The sequence below is a fragment of the Mauremys mutica genome, chromosome 6, assembly GCF_020497125.1.
Source record: "Mauremys mutica isolate MM-2020 ecotype Southern chromosome 6, ASM2049712v1, whole genome shotgun sequence".
Lineage (NCBI taxonomy): Eukaryota > Metazoa > Chordata > Testudines > Geoemydidae > Mauremys > Mauremys mutica.
In genome coordinates this window covers 44,918,407-44,938,326 of record NC_059077.1, presented here as the reverse complement: position 1 = coordinate 44,938,326, position 19,920 = coordinate 44,918,407, and the positions used below count along the sequence as shown (strand labels likewise).

The 19,920-nt window shown below is 42.4% G+C and overlaps 2 protein-coding genes across 9 annotated transcripts in view; one reads left to right on the top strand and one right to left on the bottom strand.

The window, feature by feature from the left end:
• POLK (DNA polymerase kappa) overlaps nt 1-18,381 on the top strand; it is a 118,005-nt gene extending 99,624 nt beyond the window's left edge. For 2 of the 3 annotated variants that reach the window (XM_045021583.1, XM_045021581.1), the window contains 8 exons: nt 309-407; nt 1,660-1,758; nt 4,954-5,049; nt 9,336-9,434; nt 12,000-12,095; nt 15,660-15,858; nt 16,500-16,631; nt 16,929-18,381. In XM_045021583.1, the coding sequence (XP_044877518.1) occupies nt 309-407; nt 1,660-1,758; nt 4,954-5,049; nt 9,336-9,434; nt 12,000-12,095; nt 15,660-15,858; nt 16,500-16,631; nt 16,929-16,987 (879 nt within the window). In that variant the 3' untranslated portion in view covers nt 16,988-18,381. The remainder of the gene's footprint in view (nt 1-308; nt 408-1,659; nt 1,759-4,953; nt 5,050-9,335; nt 9,435-11,999; nt 12,096-15,659; nt 15,859-16,499; nt 16,632-16,928) is intronic. The other variant, XM_045021582.1, reaches the window with a different exon arrangement.
• Nucleotides 18,382-18,820: 439 nt separating this feature from the next.
• POC5 (POC5 centriolar protein) overlaps nt 18,821-19,920 on the bottom strand; it is a 39,275-nt gene continuing 38,175 nt past the window's right edge. For all 6 annotated transcript variants that reach the window (XM_045021591.1, XM_045021592.1, XM_045021589.1 and 3 more), the window contains one exon: nt 18,821-19,283. In XM_045021591.1, coding sequence (XP_044877526.1) covers nt 19,134-19,283 — 150 coding nt within the window. In that variant the 3' untranslated portion in view covers nt 18,821-19,133. The remainder of the gene's footprint in view (nt 19,284-19,920) is intronic.

Genomic DNA, 19,920 nt, shown 5'->3' with positions numbered 1-19,920 from the left:
CTTGTGGGGAACCACCTGAGGTAAGTGCTGTCCAGATCCAGCACCCTGCACCGCCTCCCACACCCCTGCACCCAAACTCCCTCCCTCTTTGTTAACTAGAAGTTTTGACTTACTGGCACCCCATTGCCCCAGCATGCTGGATAACAATATTGACATTTCTGACCAAATCTTATTTTCCCTCTACACTGTATCAGTCTGTCTAAGCTTGCATACTGTCTGTACCAAATATCATGGTGTAATAAGTCAGCTTCACAATTGCACAGTTTGAATTTGAACAAACATTTTTCTCTTCCATTGTGTTGGGCCAGAATGGAGAAACACCATTTTATTTGGCTGTTGAAGGAGGTCATGAAAAATGTGCGGAGCTGTTACTGGAAGCAGGAAGTGACATCAACATTTCGAATAAAGTATGGACTTAATATTCCCTTTGGCATATTATCGGGACATCATAGACTCTACAAAGATCCACATCGTGTCTGTTCTCTATGTATTGAAGGCAAATGTGACTTACATTGTTTAATAAGTAAAAAGCGACAAAGAGTCCTGTGGCACCTTATAGACTAACAGTCTGACGAAGTGGGTATTCACCCACGAAAGCTTATGCTCCAATACGTCTGTTAGTCTATAAGGTGCCACAGGACTCTTTACAGATCCAGACTAACACAGCTACCTCTCTGATTGTTTAATAAGGGCATTACTCAAAAATATGGAGAACTTTAATATTTTTAAAACTATATGGAAAAAGAAAAAGAAAAATAGATTTATTTTACATAGTATTGTGTTGGAGCTTTTTTATTTAATGTATGTGCAATAATACAACATATGGCTTGGAAATGTGGCAAAGAGAAATAATTGAAAAATCTGCATTTTTGGCAGGATATATAACTAAGCTAATAATAAGGCTGTTTTCCACGTTTGGTTCTTGGACTTAGGTCCAAGTTTGATTTGTTTTATGGCTCACATGCTGTAGGAATTTGAGGTGAACCTTTTGGTCCCTAGCAAATTGAGAACAGAAGCATGTGCTGATAACAAGCAGGACAGTGACTGTTGCTCATATTAAAATATGAAAGAATTTCTTATTTGTTTTGACTTGGAAACCATTAATAATTACAGTGTTTGATAATTCATCAGCAGGGTGAAGTCTCGTCTGCAGCAGAAATGACTAGTTTTGATCCTCAGTAAAATTAATCTTTGCTGCCTTTAGCAGAAGTATTAAAAGAAAGTTTTTCAGTGATTTTCAAAGTGTGTAAATGTGAATGTAATTACTTGTTAAAGGTCATACCAAGCTACAGGATTGGGAGATAAATTGAAATCCTAATTTTCAGTGGCACAGGGTGGCTGATAAAACTGATTTTTCTCTTTTTTATGGTAGATTAAAAAGGAGTAGTAAATTATTAGCATTGCTGGATACGTATTTTGCCAACTACCTGTGTTGTAGTCTAGTAATGATTTATAGTACCTTTGACAGTCATAAAAATGTTGTGTGAATTTATATCCTACTTCATCATTTAACTAAAGGGACTAGTTTTGACAGTAATACAAATTTAAACTGAAGCTTCATCTGTTTCAATAGATGTTTTAAGAACAGTTTTTCTAAATTCTCTGAGTTCTTTCCAGTGGTAAAAAGTCTTTTTCCCTTTCCCAATGTGTCTCTTTCAGCACAATAGTAATGCTTTGCACATTTCAACACAGAATGGGCATACATCTTTGGTCACGTTTCTTATCAGTAAAAATTTCGATCTGGTTCCTAAACCTGAGGTGAGTCTATTACAGTTACTGTTTTAGTGTTACTTCCATTGTTGTCAAGCGTGTTTTATGTTTCTTGACTGCCTTTTCTGAGATTTGTGGTTGTTTACCTATTACTGTTAGTCATAGAGTTTAAGGCCAGAAGGGACCTTCAGATCACCTAGCCCAGGGGTGGGCAAACTATGGCCTGGGGGCCACATCCGGCCCTTCAGATGTTTTAATCCAGCCCTCAAGCTCCCGCCCGGGGAGCAGGGTCTGGGCTTGCCCATCTCTGTGTTGTGGCTCCCCACAGCTCCCGGAAGCAGCGACATGTCTCCCCTCTGGCTCCTATGCGTAGGGCAGTCAGGGGGCTCCGCACGCTGCCCCTGCCCCAAGTGCCACCCCCACAGCTCCCATTGGCCAGAAACCATGGCCAATGGGAGCTGCAGGGGCGGCACCTGAGGATGGGGCAGTGTACAGAGCCCCCAGGTGCCTCTATGCATAGGAGCTGGAAGGGGGGACATGCTGCTGCTTCTGGGAGCTGATTGAGGTAAGTGCCGCCTGGAGCCTGCACCCCTGACCCCTTCCTGTGCCCCAACCCCCTGCCCCAGCCCTGATCCCCCTCCTGCCCTCTGAGCCCCTCGGTCCCAGCCCAGAGCACCCTCCTGCACCCTCAATCCCTCATTTCCAGCCCCACCCCAGAGCCTGCGCCCCCAGCTGGAGCCCTCACACACACACACCCCATACCCCAACCCTCTGCCCCTGTCCGGAGCCCCTTCCCTCACCCTGAACTCCTAATTTCTGGCCCCACCCCCAGAGCCCTCACCCTCTCCGCACCCCAATCTCCAATTTCATGAGCATTCATGGCCCATACAATTTCCATACCCAGATGTGGCCCGTGGGCCAAAAAGTTTGTCCACCCCTGACCTAGCTTGACCTCCTGTGTATCACAGGCCAACAGGAGTTGGTCCAATAAAAAATATTGTCTCATCCACCTTGTCCCTCTAATATCCTGGGACTGACCCGGTTACAGCTATGCTGCCTACTGACCATTTGCTGTTTGTTTGTTTGTTTATCACTGTGGAGGAGGTGAAATTATATAAATAATATTAAAGTCTTTGAAACAGTTTATTTTATTAGTTTAAAAACCAGTCAACCATAGTAGCTCTGCTTATTTACACTGCCTTTCTACGGCTGCAGTAACTTATCAAATGTTAATATCAGTGGTTTTTTCTTTGAAATGTTTTCAGTAAAAAGCTGGGTAAGAGCTTTATTTTTCTACAGCCTGGAAGAAATGGGTATTGTTTATAACGAGATTAATGAACTGGAACTGGTGCTGATTTTTCTAAAAGATATTTAACAAGAAACCTTCCTGGTTTACAGTTTCAACATACAAACAGATGTGATCAGTCTCATGGTTCCATGGTGACTAGAGTTGGGCAAATGCCTCATAATTTTTTCCACTAATAATCACTTGAATAATAAAACTGAACTCACTTCCAGCTATGTTCACTTTCCACAGATATTGTAGCAAACAAGTTTACTGGCAAGCGTGCTCAGCAAAGCAGCAATATTTAAGTGAATGTTAGAGAATATTCCTGGAAAGTGGATTTTGAATGTGTATTCTTGAGTATTTCCCCAGAAACCTGATTCACAGCTATGCACAGTTCATTCAGTTTAATTGAATGGGTGCAACCTCAAATCATGTTGCTAGAGCAAACAGAGATAATGCCATGTGACCTATGTATTCAAGCAAAATATACCAGCACTTCTTTGATATGAAATACTTATTATGAACTGCTTACAGACAATCTAAGACCAAGAATTATTCATAGACATTATGCAGTGAATAATTACATTTTTCTCTATTCTGTTTGTTCTTTGTAAGCTGCTTTTGGGTCATTTGTAAGTGGGAAGGGGCTAGGAACTGAGCCCTGTGACTAGATCTACCCCAGAACCCTGCACCTCTGTGGTGGCCTGCATCCTGGTGGGGACCAGGGCCCAAATGTGTCAGATACCTTCTCTAACACAGTATAGTCACTCAGCTCTAAGTGCAGATGATTTTGAATAGCTGCTTAATTTCTTTCTTGGCAACCCTAAAAGGACTTTTCAGTATTACAAGGGTGAGGAGGTATCCCTAAATCACAGCTTAATTAAATGTGGGGAAAACAATAATTATTTAGAAAAAAAGTTGTTTGGTTTTTTTTCAATATATAACAGGGAATACGTAATCCCTGAGGCAGAAGTCAAGTAGTTCTCTTTTGCATGGGCCCTTCCCATGTACAGTACCACTTTGTGTAAAGTAGTGGTTCTTAACCTTTCCAGACTACTCCACCCCTGTCAGGAGTCCGATTTCTCTTGCATACCCCAAGTTTCACCTCACTTAAAAACTACTTGCTTGCAAAATCAGACTTAAAAATACAAGTGTCACAGCACGCTGTTACTGAAAAATTGCTTCCTTTCTCATTTTTACCATATAATTATGAAATAAATCAATTGGAATATAAATATTGTACTTACATTTCAGTGTATTGTATACAGAGCAATATAAACCAGTCATTGTATGAAATTTTAGTTTGTACTGACTTAGCTAGTGCTTTTTATGCAGCCTGTTGTAAAACTAGGCAAATCCGTAGATGAACGCATTAGACTGGCTGGGGCCCAGGGCAGAAAGCCGAAGTCCCACCGCCTGGGGCTGAAGCCAAAGCCTGAGCAACTTGGCTTCACAGTGCCCCCTGTGGCGTGGGGCCCCAGGCAATTGCTATCCCCTAACGCTGGCCCTGGCTTTTATATTCAGAAAACCAGTTGTTGTGGCACAGACGGGATGTGGAATTTCTATAATATGTTGAGGGGGCCTTGGAAAGAAAAAGTTTGAGAACCCCTGCCCTGGTAGACCTCTGTGTACCCCCAGGGGTACATGTACCCTTGGTTGAGAACCACTGGTGTAAAGCAATTGGCTGCCAAGGAGATATGTTTTGACTGAAAAAGTAATTCACAAATATAGGTTTATTAGCAAGTAAAAGCTCCTTAGTGAATCTGACTTTCTTCTAGGGCTGAGAGAGCAGATAGATCTTCAAACTGCAGGTACAATCAGGGGAAAATGTTACAGGATCATGGCATGCATTTCAAATCAGAGCAGAAGGTTTTAATGGGACTCTCCTGTATTATCTGATTGCTATTGTCAATGAAATTGTACTAGTCTTACAGTTCATTTGTTTCTCTCTACAGCAGAATTCCCCTCTCCATTTGGCTGTCCTCAATAATCACCTTCCTATAGTAATTAGCCTCTTGGATGCTAATCATGATATAAACGCCTTGAATCAGGTAAGCAAACTGAATCAGAGACCGAAAGAAGAGATTGTATTTTCTTCACTTTAAATACAAGTGTGTGTTTATTTTACATATCTCTTTAAGAGGTCAAAGTACAAAAAGGGGGAAGAAAAGGCAGTTGCCTCCGACTTATTCATGAGTGTATGATTCATTCCACACATTCTGCTGGTATTGTTTTAGAGTTGGATAGCAATGTGATTTATATTCAGAAAATGCTTTCATTAATTTCTATTTGAATATTATATTTTATATTTAATACATTGCTAAAGCATATCGCTCTTCTTGAGCCTAAAGACAAACCTGCTGCAGTATGTCAGTTAACTGGAAGAACATTTTATTTCCTCAAGAAAAAACTCTAAATCCGCCCCCCCTTTTTTTCCTTTCAAAGTGATCTTCTAAGGTATATGTTAAATGAGGCAGAGGCTTGTAGGATCCCAGCCTCAGTCAAGCTCCAGTTAACTCACACAGTTGAAAACTTGATGTGATGCATAAAGTTTTGATCTGCACAGAAGCCCTTCTCTTGGTTAATGGGAACCTTGTGGAGACCCAGTCAGATAGTTCCAGATTAGGTGTTTATTTGTGCTGGACAAAAAAAACAACAAAAAAAGCAATGAAGGAATTCCATCACAACCACTACATCAAGAGAAAATTAAAATTGCCCAATTAGACATTCAAGAGTCAGAAAATACCAGACTTAAGATTGCTCTGCGTCCTTGTGCATATGTTGTTTTCTGAAGAAGAACTGGGTTTTGTGAGATCTGCTGCTTTTTCTCTGTTGTATCTCTTGGATTGTATTTGTAATATTGTTACAAATCACCTGGAACCTGAGAGAGGCAGCATTTTGCATATTTTTAAATTTAAACATTAAAAATAATATACAGTTTAACTACAGTAACTCCTCACTTAACATCCTCCCGCTTAACATTGTTTCAAAGTTACGTCGCTGCTCCATTAGGGAACATGCTCGTTTAAAGTTGTGCAATGCTCCCTTATAACGTCATTTGGCTGACTTTACAAGGGAGCATTGCACAAGTTCCTCTTCTCTGCCTCCTCCCTCTCCCTCCCTCCCTCCCAGCACTTCCCTCACTGCCAAACAGCTGTTTGGCGGCGCTTAGGACTTTCTGGGAAGGAGGGAGGGAGCGAGCGGGGAAGCTGCCCTCCCCCGCGGCAGGCAGGGCCACCCAGAATGCAGGGGCTTTAAGGGCTGCATGGCCCTGGGCTAAGGGGGCCCCGGGGCCCTGGCCTGCAGCTCTAAAGCCCCTTTCGGAATGCGGCCCTGAGAGCATGGGCTGGAGGACTCAGGAGGAGCAGGAGCAGCCGCGCAGCCAGCGGCTGGAGAGAAGCGGCGCTTTCCCCTTCAAAGCTGGCCGGAGAGAAGTGGCACTTTGAAAGGGAAAGTGCCGCTTCTCTCCAGCCGCGGCTGCCCCTGCTCCTCCTGAGTCCTCCAGCCCGTGCTCACAGGGCCGTGTTCTGAAAGGGGCTTTAGAGCTGCAGGCCAGGGCCCTGCAGACCCTAAAGCCCCTGCGTTCCGGGTGGCCCTGCCTGCCGATGGGGGCGGGGGGAGGGAAGCTCCCAGAATCACAGCCATGGGAGTGGTACCGCGCTGCACAGAGCCACCTGCACACCCCCTGCACCAAACAGGAGCTTCCCCAGGTAAGTGCTCTGCACCTCCTGCCTGCCCCAGCCCTGAGCCTCCTCCCCCCCCCACACGAGTGCCCTCCTGCACCCTAACTCCCTCCCAGACCCCGCACCCCACCCTGAGCGCCCTCCCACACGCTAACTCCCTCCCACACCCTGCACCCCCAGCCCTGAGCCCCAGGAGGAGAATGGAGAAAAAAAGAATGAAAAACAAGGGTGGGGGGAGATAAAAGAGAATGCTCCCCCCATGGGGGGCCCCAAAAATGAAGCTGAGCACAGGGCCCCACTAACTCTAAATCCGCCACTGGTGGGAGGGGGAGGAGCTCCCCCTCCCTCCCAGAAAGTGCTAAGTGGTGCGGGGAGGAAGGGGAGGAAGCGGGAGGAGCGGGGACGCGGCATGCTCCAGGGAGGAGGTGGAGTGGGGGTGAGAAGAGGCGGGCCTGGAGTGGAGCAGGGATGGGAAGAGGCAGGTAGTTCTCCAGGAGCATCCCTGGCAAAGTCAGCACCTGTTCTTCTGGGGGGGAGGGAAGCTGCTGCTGCGCAAGGTGCTTCCTAGCGTCCTTGCCTGCCTCGTTGTCTGCAGCGGACTGTGCCTGTGTGGGATAAGCCAGGGGCACCTCCCCACCACAGTACAGTATAGTACTGTACAGTATATAATGCCTTTTGTCTGCCCCCAAAAAATTTCCTTGGAACCTAACACCCCACATTTACATTAAATCTTATGGGAAAATTGGATTCGTTTAACATCGATTCACTAAAGTTGCATTTTTTCAGGAACATAACTACAATGTTAAGTGAGGAGTTACTGTACATAATCCATGCTATTTCTCAAGTAATACAAGAGATAAACACTTCTGCAAACTTTTCTGGCCCATCTTATATATAAATTACTTTTATTGTCTCTGGCACACTCAGATAAATACATGCTAGTAAGAGAAACTATACTTGTATTTTTAAGATTGTAGAAAAAGTTGTGACATTTTATGAAGAAGAGTAAGTGATCATGAAAACAAAGACTGTATCATGGTGCATAAGCACAAGAAGGCAGAGTGAAGGTTGCATATGGAAACGTAACTCCAGCATTTCCTGATTCATGAGCATTTAGCCATGCAATCTTAACAATCTTTTATGCTAGATTTATAATGGATATATAAAGACATAAAAATCACTCTAAACAGACCTATAGACTTCATAAATTAGACAGGAGCAGAGAATCAAAAAATATTCAACTTACAAGGACCCTGTGGACAACATGAGATGTTTCAATCCAAAGGTCGGTATCAGAATATATTGATTCTTATATGGCAGTCCCATAAATAACATACCTCATCTGCAGTGAAGTGGCACTCATAGAAGTGTTAAATACTTTCCTATACTTCCAAATAACAAAGAAAATCAAAGAATTACCTTTCAGTCTGATATAAGCAAGGGGCAAATGGTTCCTCATGAAAAGAAAGTGGGAAATTCAGTTTGATTGTTAGTGGAGTGATTACTAGAACTGAATTCCAGTGTATATTAAGTGTATAAAATTTTGTTTGGAATGTAATGCTCCGGAAAGGCCACGTAATTAGGCTTTATGTGGGTGAAGTGAAGAGCATTGGGGGGTTGGGGGGAACGACAACAAGATTCCCATCTTCAGGTTCAGGAATGAAGCTGAAGTGTAGCACCCATGGGGCCACTGCTCCAGCCTGTATGCCTTTGTTCACAGTTTGAAGGCCACTAGACCTGCATGATTACAGATTCTGTGGCTCCTCCTCTGGCTTTCCTCCAACACCAATTTCAGTGCCAGGGCTGGTTGGGAGACTTCTCTCCATAGAGTGTATGCTAATTTACTTAGGGAGACAGTGGATTCTCCATCCCTTTAAATCAAGACTGGATGCCATTCTAAAATATATGCTCTAGCTCAAACAGAAGTTATGGGCTCAATACAAGAATCGCTTGGTGAAATTCTGTGTCCTGTGTTATACAGGAGGTCAGACTGGATGACCATAACCATCCCTTCTGGCCTTAAAATCAATGAATATATGAGAATTCCACCAATACTGTCCCACTGCTTTCCCTCTGCATAGCTTCACTACACGGTTTAAGTAGTGTGCAGGGCCTTGAACAAAGTTTTCTCACAGGGTGAATTTCACCCATATTTACTGTTTGATGGTACTTAAATTATGCAAGCTGGATTCTCATTCTGTCTAAACAGTCAGTAAACAAAATATAAAGTCCTGCTAATCTGCTTTTAATTCTCTCAGAAAATGTACCCTCCATCAAGCTGGTCAATTAAACAGGCAAAGAAAGGGTAACATGGGTAGTAATCATGATCTATAGCTGGGCTTGCTGTTACTTTGAAACAAACATTTCTCATGGGAGAAATTTTAGGCTTTTCTCCTTTGCCAGTTCTCATGTATGTAAACACAAGTCATGTATGCAAAAATTTCTGCATATGTGACATGCATTGCTTTAGAGACTCAGTCACTCTCTTGTTTGTTTGAAAGAAAATTGACAGTTTGATCATTCAGTTGTTACATGCCTTCATTCTGTTCAGGGTTTTCCAGTGAAGTGCATGTTCTCATCTTTGGATTTTAATCGTGTGTTTTATTTCTAAAGGGACACTGGTTTCTTTCACTTTTTTGTATTAATCTCTGCAGAAGCAACAAACCTCTCTCCACCTGGCAGCTGATCTTGGCAATGTGGAACTAGTGGAACTGCTGCTAAAGGCAGGCTGTGATCTCAAGATTGCCGACAAGGTATACAGTACTGCATTATTCACTTAGCAATGCAGTTATGTGATCATTTTGATGCCCCTCTCGCTGAAGATATGGAGGTCACTGTTTCCAAACATTCTTCCTAAAACGAGCATGACTAGAATGTAGCTGTTATGAAGAGAGTTTCCCTTTAATACTGTCATGGGGCTACAACTCACAGAGATCTGAATGTTTCAGTGAATAGCTAGTTGTGAGGCCAAATATGATGAAATCCAATGTACTTCAAAACTAAATCCACTGAGAAACATGCAGCAAAGGCCTACTCTGTTATGGGGTTTGTGTTACAGACCTTGCTATCAAAGAGCACTGATAGAAAAAACATAACACTAACAGGACAGAGTAAGAGTTTGCAGATGCAATAGCTACATGTCTGGAGACAGGTTCACTGCCAGTAGAGGCATGTGCTTCTCTAATTAATTTCAGTGGAGTTGTGCCTGTTTACACTGCGCTGGTGCCCCAAGCCATGTCTTCATTAGAGACTGCTTTGGAAAAACAGAGCCATAATTTGTAAGTGTTTTCTTGCCCTGTTATTAATTTGGTGATTGAGCTGGATACACTGACGGCTCTAGGGCCCTGAAGCGTCTGGCAAGCAAATGTAGCTCTTTAGTAGCTTTTTTAAAAATTAAGAATAAACCGAATTGTTGACAATATAAGTTATTTCCTTATGCAAAGCTGCCCTGACTGAGTTTGAAACTGATGTAGCTTGGCAGAAAAATAAAAAGCCAATACTGATTCTACGAAAGCCACTTGTTCCCCATGTGAGCAATGACCCATGACTCAGAGGGAGGATTACGTGGCTGATGTGTTCTGTGAGGCTGCGATAAGATACTGGTATGAGATGTAGTCTTCATGTTGGATCAGCCTGTGGTCTGTCTACCCTGAGCCAAGAATTGTGGTTCCCATATCAGGCTTAAACCAAGATTAAACCCTGTTTGGGTAACACAATCCCTGGCCCATTGCAGACAAGCCCTTCGCCACCTGAGAGATCACAGTGCTTTAAATGTCTAGGTGAGAAGGCGAACAATGAAAATAAATATTTTGTGCCTTATCCTTCTGGGCCAGCTTACACCCAGACTAGAAGTGCTTCTTGGCTGTGAGCTGCAGAGTAGCGTAGAAGGAGCATCACAAATGTTCTCCCCAGCTGCCTTACTGTTAGTTCTTGGGCTAGAAGCTTCCCTGTCTGTGGGCTGGACAGGTTAAGTGGTTGGGGACATTGGCAGCTATGGGGGCTTGGGGACTGGATTGGTTTGGAACGGGGTGAGTGGGTCAGGGGTACTCTCATCCCTATGTTAGGGAAAAGGCAGCCTGCTTGGATTGACTGTGTGTTGTTGCCAGGCCCCTCTTCCCTCCCGCATCTTGAGTCTTCAGTTTTTCCGGATAGAAAGGAGGTGATGGGATGGCCCTAGATGCGTGTTGTTGCTTCTTAGTGCACAGAGGATGCTCCGTTTGAACCTGTTTCTTTCTCCAGATTCTACCTTGGTTATTGGACTCTTCAGTGGCCAGGAAAGAACCCCTCATTTGTCAGAATGTCATGTAACAGGTGTCCTAATGGCATGAACATATATTAGAGAAGGCAGGATTGCTCTCCTGTGAATGGGGAGTGACCAGGCAGATGTGAGTTCCAGGAAGTTCTTAAGGCCCTTTGTCTTTTCTCTTGTGTAGAATGTTCTCTATCTGATGAGGATTTTGTGAAATGTAAATTCCTGGGCTCCCAAATGGGCTAATTATAATGATCTTGAATGGAGCTGGGAGCTAGTATTCAGAAGGTATATATTAGCGAACTTTATAATAGCTGGAGTGTAAAAGTGCTTTGTAATTTAATTTCTGAGCCCTCTAATTAGAGGCTGATTTCTTTCAGTCCTAATGTGAAAGATCACCTCCTACACCTTAACAGGTAGAAAACATCTAGAATACTTATATGTAGGGCAGCTGAGCTAAGTGCAAACCCAATGCCATAAAAGGATTACAGAGATAAACCAGTAAAGTCACAGAAGCATTTACATGGGCTTTGAACTGTTAGTAGCAGAGATGTATTCAGATAGATTAAACAGTGCTCTGTGGCTGGAATGAAAGCAGTGGTTCTTATGCGTTTTGGTGGCTGTACCAGACATTGAGCACCACCTCCTAGTCAGGTATGTATGCTTCAACCTGCCAAGAAGTTGCTCCACCCTGTCATCAAACAGCCCATGTCCTTTACAGGCTAGAGTACACAATAGAGAATGAGAGGTGAGCGGCAGCAATATACCAGGGTCTGGGACATAAGCTTGTTCTTATGCTAGGGGCTTCTCATCCCTACCTTAGCACCACAAATATCTGAAATGCTCTACTGGTCCATTTGCAGGCGTCTGGAATGAACTGAACTAAAGGGCTCCAGTTCACCCAGAGCAGCGAGGAGATTTACTTACTGTTACTCTGGAGACATAAAATTATATTGAAACATTTCCTTTGCAAATGCAGATGTCGGGGCTTAGTAAACAAAAACTCTAGATTCCTGTTATTCTGCCCGTCACCTGGACACATGCTGTAACTCACTGTCTCTGTTTTCAGCAAGGAAAAACTGCGCTGGCTGTCGCATCCAGGAGCAACCATGCCCTCATTGTTGATATGATTATTAAAGCAGAAAGGCATTACACCTTGAAACAGGTACGAAACAGCTCTGTCTTTCTAAAGGGGATGGTAGCTAAAGAAGCAGATTCTAACCAGATTTAAAGCCTCTTCTGCCTCAGATGGTTCCCTTCTTGCCCATCACCAAGTGTCACCCACTGTTTAAAAATTCAGAAGAGTGAGTGCAGGATTGGAGAGTGCAGATTTCTAGTCCAGGTTTTGCCCCTGACATGAGGCCTTGGGCACATCCCGTCCCTTCTCTGCCACATGGAAAAAATTGCAGAGGTGACAACATTAACCAAACTTCAAATTGTGGCCACGAAGTCCCAGGAGCCAGGATGTTCCAGATGCAGGCTGCTTCTCTGAAAATCAAGCCCCATCTATTTAAAAAAAACCAACCAGCCAAAAGCATTAACTAGTGCAGGCCTGCACAACTCGTAAAGCGGCGAGGGCTTTATTACTCCAAAGAAAACAGCTGAGGGCCAACCCCCCTCCCCAGTGCTGCCAAGCCCCCCTGAAATACTCTCCCCCCCCAGCACCACCCATCCTGCGGAAACAAACCCTCCTTCTCCAGCACTGCCCCACTGAAACAGCGGTATTGAACCTTGGTAATATGTTATGGCGGGCCCCTAAGGTAGTATAATTAAGGTAAAAGAAAAATGTCTTTTTGCTAGAAGTAGAATAATATCTTCCCCCAACTTTGTAATCAATTGCCCTGTTGAATGAATGAGGTGTGGATGAGGAAGGCGTGGAAGGCAGCACCTCCAGACAGCTGGAACCCTTGCAGACGGGATGGGAGCCAGACCAGATCAGTAGAACAGGTCAGCCACTGACTCCTCAGCCCCCCAGCCCCTGCCAGCTCACCTCCTCAGCCCCCACCACTGCCCGCCCACTCACCTCCTCAGCCCCCCAACCCCCTGGCTTGCCTACTCAGTCCCCACCACTGCCCGCCCGCCGCCACTGTCTGCCCACTCGCCTCCTCAGCCCCCCACCCCCCTGCTCGCCTCCTCACCCCCTGCCACTGCCCGCCCGCCTCTTCAGCCCCCCTCCCTCACCCACCGCTTGCCTATTCACCCCCGCACGGGCCACACAATGAGCCCACCTACTCATCCCCTGCGGGCCACACAGTGAGCCCACATGGGCCGCATGTTGTGCAGGCCTGAACTAGGGGTATGTCTACATTGGAAACTTCAAAGCACTGCTGCGGGAATGCTCCCATGGCAGCGCTGTGAAGTGGTCATGCGTAAACTCCTGGTAATCCACCTCCACAAGGGGATTAGCTCCGAGCTGGGAGCATGGCTTGCAGCCTGTCTACACTAGCGCTTTAAAGCGCTCAGGCTTGCTGCACTCAGGGGGGTGATTTTTCACACCCCTGAGCCAGCAAGTTAGAACGCTATAAAAAGTAAGTGTAGACAGGCTCTAAGCTTCAGTTCAGTTAATGTGCCTCTCACTGCATTCTCACCTGACCCGCCTCCCTTTCTTGGCATCCAGCGAAACATTTCCCCTTGCTGAGAGGCCCCACCCTCAGATAAGTATCAGGAAGTGGATTTGTATCACTACTTCCAATACACACACCTGATCAGACAATGGAACCACCTGCCTTTTGACAGTGTTTACTGGTTCTTACTAGTTCCTTGGAAATATAGACTGAGAAAGAAATTCAGTTGCCTGCCTCCTTGTTACACTTCAGGGTGTAACTCTGCAATTTTTTCTCTGCTTTACCTCTGCCTATCATTGCTAAGCTATTACACAAATAAATTACTTGTCATTCCTTCATACTTCCTGATAATTAATACTGCAGGGAACTAGTGCAGGTAAAGTAGAGTTCTTGGGGATAACAAGTCCCCGGACTACACAGCTTGTGTGTGTCTGATTGGGTTTGATTCAGCTGGAATCGTTGTCAGTTACACTATTATTCCTTTCAGCTTAAATGGGAATTGGAGGTCAAGCTATTCATTCCTGGAGAAAATATGACAATTGAGATAGCACTAAAGAATACTCCTTTTGATACATTTACTTAACTGTCTGAGGAAAAGGAAAGATGTTTAAGCAGGTGTTTTTGTGAAACAGTTGAACAGATGTTAGGAAATAAAACCATAGTGCTTCTACCACATTATCTGTAGCCAAGTATCTCAGTACAGATGGGCAAGGGCGTTGGAGTAGCAAAAATATTACTAGTATGGAACATAAGCTGCTAGAAACTAAACAAGTGGTGGTGTTACAATATTTTAACGGTCAGAGGGGTAGCCGTTAGTCTGGATCTGTAAAAAGCAACACAGAGGCCTGTGGCACCTTATAGACTAACAGAAGTATTGGAGCATGAGCTTTCGTGGGTGAATACCCACTTCGTCAGACACACGTCTGCACCTGCGTCTGACGAAGTGGGTATTCACCCATGAAAGCTTATGCTCCAATACTTCTGTTTGTCTATAAGGTGCCACAGGACTCTGTCAATATTTTAACTATTTTTTTAATCATTATTTTAGAGTAACACTTTTATTAAATTAAAATGTCCTACAACCCTAAGCCATACTTTAGATGCTTTAGACAGCTATATCTTATAAACTCATAGACTTTAAGGTCAGAAGGGACCATCATGATCATCTAGTCTGACCTCCTGCACAATGCAGGCCACAGAATCTCACCCATCCACTTCTCTCCTGGCACACTGTTCTGGGGTTTAAAATATTCATCCCACTCCATTATGAGCAGAGTTAAGCACATACTTTAGTCCCATTGAATTCATAGGCTTAGATGTTTTGCTGAACTGAGGCCTTACTGGATGTCTGCAATAGAGGTTCAGTTCTGGCCCTTTGATGTCAATGACAAAACTTCCTTGTTTTCCACCCACCCTTCCAAGATTTCCCACTGGTGCTGCTCCATTAGGAAGGGCTCCAAGGGTCCAGTGTGTTCTGTTTCTAACCATGTACTCTAACTCTGAGAGACAGTCTATACATTGCTATGGTTAACTTGGCAGCAGCCAGCGCATTGTCTACTCTAGTGCCCTCACTAAGGAAGTTGAGCCAGTGGTAGCAATGGTGGGAAACTTGACAAAAAAGCCTAATATAGACAGACCATAAAACATGGCTTAAACTTGTTTTTTCTGTCCACAGAGGCAAGAGAAAACATCTTATATGGCTTAGTCACAATTATGTTTAAGAATTATCATTTTTGTAGCAGACAGGGCCCACCTACAAAAGCATATTAATAGTAAATCTATAGCAAGATTGCTGGTGAAAGCAGCATTTAATTTTACAAGTATGTTAATATATTACATTTTAACTCATATAACAACAGGCCTTAGGTCCTGTCCACACTACAGTTAATTTTGCTCAGCCGTGTTTTGAGATTAGTAGCAGTTGCCCTAAGCAGTGAGGAAAAGGGATTTACTCCCCCCAGAGCTCTGCTAGCTAAACTATGGTAACAGGCTACTCTTTAGTTTGTCTATACTAAGAAAATTACCTGTTGCTAACAATGGATGTCAAAGTACACAGCTGAACGTGGTTTAACTGCCAGGGTAGCCAAGTACAAATGTTCACTATTGTTTCTGAATCTGTAGTTAAAATTTGTGCAGCTTATTTAACATCTTTGTTTTCTTTCTAGGAACATCTAGAAAACCATGTTGATGCACCAGATTTTATTCTATCCTTCAAACAGGATCACAGTGCACAGACTAAGCAAATCCGTTCCTGCCTCTGGAATTTGGCTTACAATCAGTTAAAACCCCAAGAATGGAAAAAGCTGGCCCTGTTCTGGAAGTTTACAGAGGAGCAAATTAAAGCTATTGAAGAACAGTGGACAGGTAATGAAATGCACTGATCAGGTACACTAGTATAGAAATAGCTTAGGTGAAGACATGGCTGCTGGGAGTTATAGTCAACTCTGACCTAGTTTTTGACATGGGTTCACAGCTACACATGATTTCCTTGGTCAAATGGGAACATTTCACTCAAATCAAATTCATGATATTTTATCTGATTTTTTAAAATTAACTAATTGTGAATTAAATACATTTCATGTTAACACATTCTGAGAGACCTCACTCATGCACCTGCTTCAGAATCCTCAGGGAATGTTGGCAATATCTCCATATTTTTTTGGAAAGAACCACATAGTGTTGACAGTTCACCATTTTGGCAGCACCTACTGCATTCTTTGCTAGTACACCATCGTGTATTTCCATACATTAAAACAAGTTAAAGGAATACATTTATTTTAAGAACCATTAACCTTGATTTTTTCCATTTGCTTTAGAGTGAAAACTAGTCTTTCACCTTTGGAAGTCTTAGTTTCCATCTTGCTTATAGGTCAGAAAGGAAATGAGTGCATGAGTACAGTTGGAGGAATGCCGTACAACCTGGGAGCTTTTACAAAAGCAGCTGGGACATCAGGATATTTTACTCCAAGAATATGACACAGACATGTATGTTGTATATTGCATAGGAAAAAAAAGCTATAAGGAACATGGACACCGAATGTTGCTCATCTGGTTACATGGTATATTGCTGGCTCACCAGAATCCAGTCAAACATATATATGAAGATTTGGTGCATGTAGGATTTCAACAAGTAGCTGGTAAGCTATTGTTTAATATGTAAGACAGAGCTATGTGCGGGAGATGCTCCATAAGTGCAGTCCTGTAAAAGAACAAGGCTCCTTATTAGATCTGTAGTTATGGGGATTTTTGGCTTGACTAGGCAGCAGAAACCATTAAAATTACTTTGGGATTTGGAGGTGGGGGATGGACAGACTTGTTTTACAACACACCCAGTTCCAATTGTAGTGGCATGCCTGACATGGGCAAAACTGTCTGTCTACCTAGGAAGGAGCAATGCCTGTCTAATAAGAGCATTTTTCCATCTTGCTTTACAGAGAAAATCAGAGCTGAAAGGAGCACTGAGATGGATTCGAGGAAATGTGCAGTTTCATGAACTTTAACAGATGCTGTCATAGGCTATGTTCCAGATGGAAAGTCATTTGTAAATACTCTTTCCAGAAAAGATCTTACAATAGAACCTCAGAGTTACAAACAACCTCCATTTCCAAGGTGTTTGTAACTCTGAAATGTTTGCAATTCTGAACAAAACATTATGGTTGGTCTTTCAAAAGTTAACAATTAAACATGGACTTAATACAGCTTTGAAACTTTACCGTGCAGAAGAAAGATACGGCTTTCCCTTTATTTTTAGTAGTTTACACATTTAACACAGTACTGTATTTTTTTTTCTTCCCCCTCTGTTCCTGCCTGATTGTCTACTTCCGGTTCCAAATGAGGTGTGTGGTCAGTTCATAACTCTGAGGTTCTACTGTATTTGCAAAATGTAGCTCACCACCTATGAAGTTTTTCAAAGCTCCATTTACAGGTTATTAGTGCTACAACACAAACTTCTATACCTGAGTTATTAATTTGGCTAGTTCCATACTCTGCCTTTTTCTGACATTTCACCTTTAAAAGAAATTACACTGCCATAAAAAAAAATCAGTTAAAATTAACGTTCATGTAATTGTAGTGGTCATTCTCAGTAATTTGTGACTATCCTGCCAAATGAGAGAACATGCTACAATGTTTTTGTATGTGTCTTACACTAATACAATAATTCCATATTGGAACTGCACTTAAACCAGTTTGTGCTTGATACTGAATGTAGTTCCTGTCAGCTAGAAAGCAAATCACTTGTATTTCATAAGTGAGGATTATGTGGATAAGTAATCAACACCTTCTCCAGAAATAGGCCAGCATACAGCCTAATTTGAGATTTAGCTCATTTTAAAGTAAATTGCAAAGAGAGAACACTTTCCTGTTTTGACTGGCTTTGTCTTGTTTAATGACATGATTTGGGTGGATGTTTATTCTTAAACTTTTTTTTGATTATACAGGAAAAAAATACAAGATACAATGTCAATATAACATGGGCAGGTGCCTCAGGTTAGGAATAAACTTAACCAACAAAAGGACACGTAACTTTATATACTGATTACTCACTCTTGCTGTAAATCGAAAACAGCTAGTGGATGCAACTGTACTGTTCCTTTTTCTAAAAAACCAAGCTTTGTTATTTGGGAATGAATATTTTACTGTAATACTTGATGGTAGCTTCTGTCTGTAATGAGAGCACTGAACATTTGTCGTGAGTGCCATTTGGCTATTTTAACAAACAACTTACATTTGGTTCTGCAGAAGATGCTTGACTTGTCCATTTAAAGTATCTGTTCATCTGGTAATTTTTTCATATATTAAATTCTAATAACAAAATTGAAACTTATTCTTTTCTAGTTGCACTCACCTGGAAAAAAAAATCTCCAACAAGCCTGACTGTAGCTTTGGTAAAGGTGCAATAAAACAAATTCTGAATTAACAGCATTCTGCAGTCTTGGGCATTGCACCTGTGCAAGAGAGGAGGACCAGGTTCCCTTTCACTAATATGTTAGATGAATAGTGACTGTGTTGTAACATGAGCTTAAACAATCAGTTGGTTTGGTCTTAAAAATGGAAAGAACCCTAATACTGATTATGGAAACAGCTAGGAGGCTGCTATGTTGAATATTTTTTTTCCTTGTAAGATCTTGGATCTATGTTTGCTAAAGTTACCTTCATACTCTTTCCCTAGCATTAATCCGTCCACCTAATTTCATATGTTACGGTACTACAAAGAATCGTAAGTCTTTCATTATATGACTGAATCCGACTCAGTTTAAAAAAAACAAAACAAAAAACTTTCATCTACTTGTAATTAACATTTTATATAAAAGACCCTGGACAAACATCTATTTTAATCCTTTATTAAAAAACGTATTCAACAGCTTCCTTAAATAAAGTATACATGTAATAAAATAGGTTCTCTCAAATAGCCATAGCTTGCACTTACAGAGAACTACATTGGAAAGTCAAATTGCTATTCCCCCACACCCGCCTCTCAACATTTGAGTAGGTCTACAATTTGATTTTTTAAAAGGTAAAAACATGATGTATCCTTGAGCCTTGCTACATCAGTCTGGAAACATTGGGAAGAGCTTTACTCTGCAACTTGGTAAAACTCTTCACCTGGAAGGAAAAATTCAAGCATTTCAAAATATTCCTTAGTCCACAACTTTTATTGACTGAATGTTAGTATGTGACTGGCTATGAGGTGTTCGTCCACTATGTCCAGTAGGCCTCACACTGGTGGCACTAGAAGCATGGTGCACAGTTCGAGGGTATTTAGCAGCAGTGGCTTGGGATATAGTTTGCTGAAAAATAAAACAAGATACATCTATGAACATTTAAAAAAATACTTCTAGAAACTCAATTCCCTATTAAGTTAGCTGGAATGCAGTGAACCTGAACCTAAAACCGAGAAGAAACAACCAGTGATGGATAGAGAGTAATATGAGTCACTGACCTCACTTTCTCTTAGCTCTTGGCCATTCATCACCATCTGTGCTTTAACTCTTTTCAAAATAAAAAAGTTCTTATTTGTGTAGATGGGAGCTTTTAATAAACAGTGCTGACAATAGTGCTAAGCTTCTGTAATTAGCTTAGAAAAAGATCAGCCTGTTTAATTCAAGACCCTTGGTTAAGTTATTCTGTTGTGGTTCCATTTAGTTACAGCAACATTCCTTTAAAGTTAGGATAGTTTCTGAATAAATCAAGATGGCTTCCTCCTACAGAAATACTGGATGTCAGTTACCCTTAGATAAGAACACAATTACATTTCCATCACAGGAGTTTCCTTACAAGGCTTAAGGCTGTTTTGCTACCAGGCAGATGGCCTCCCTGTTGCAGTAACTATGGTCATTCTCTTTTTAATCACACTAACGACTCTCCAGCCAGAATCTTTCCATTGCCAAAGATTAATTCAATCAGAAAAGCACTTCACTACAGCTG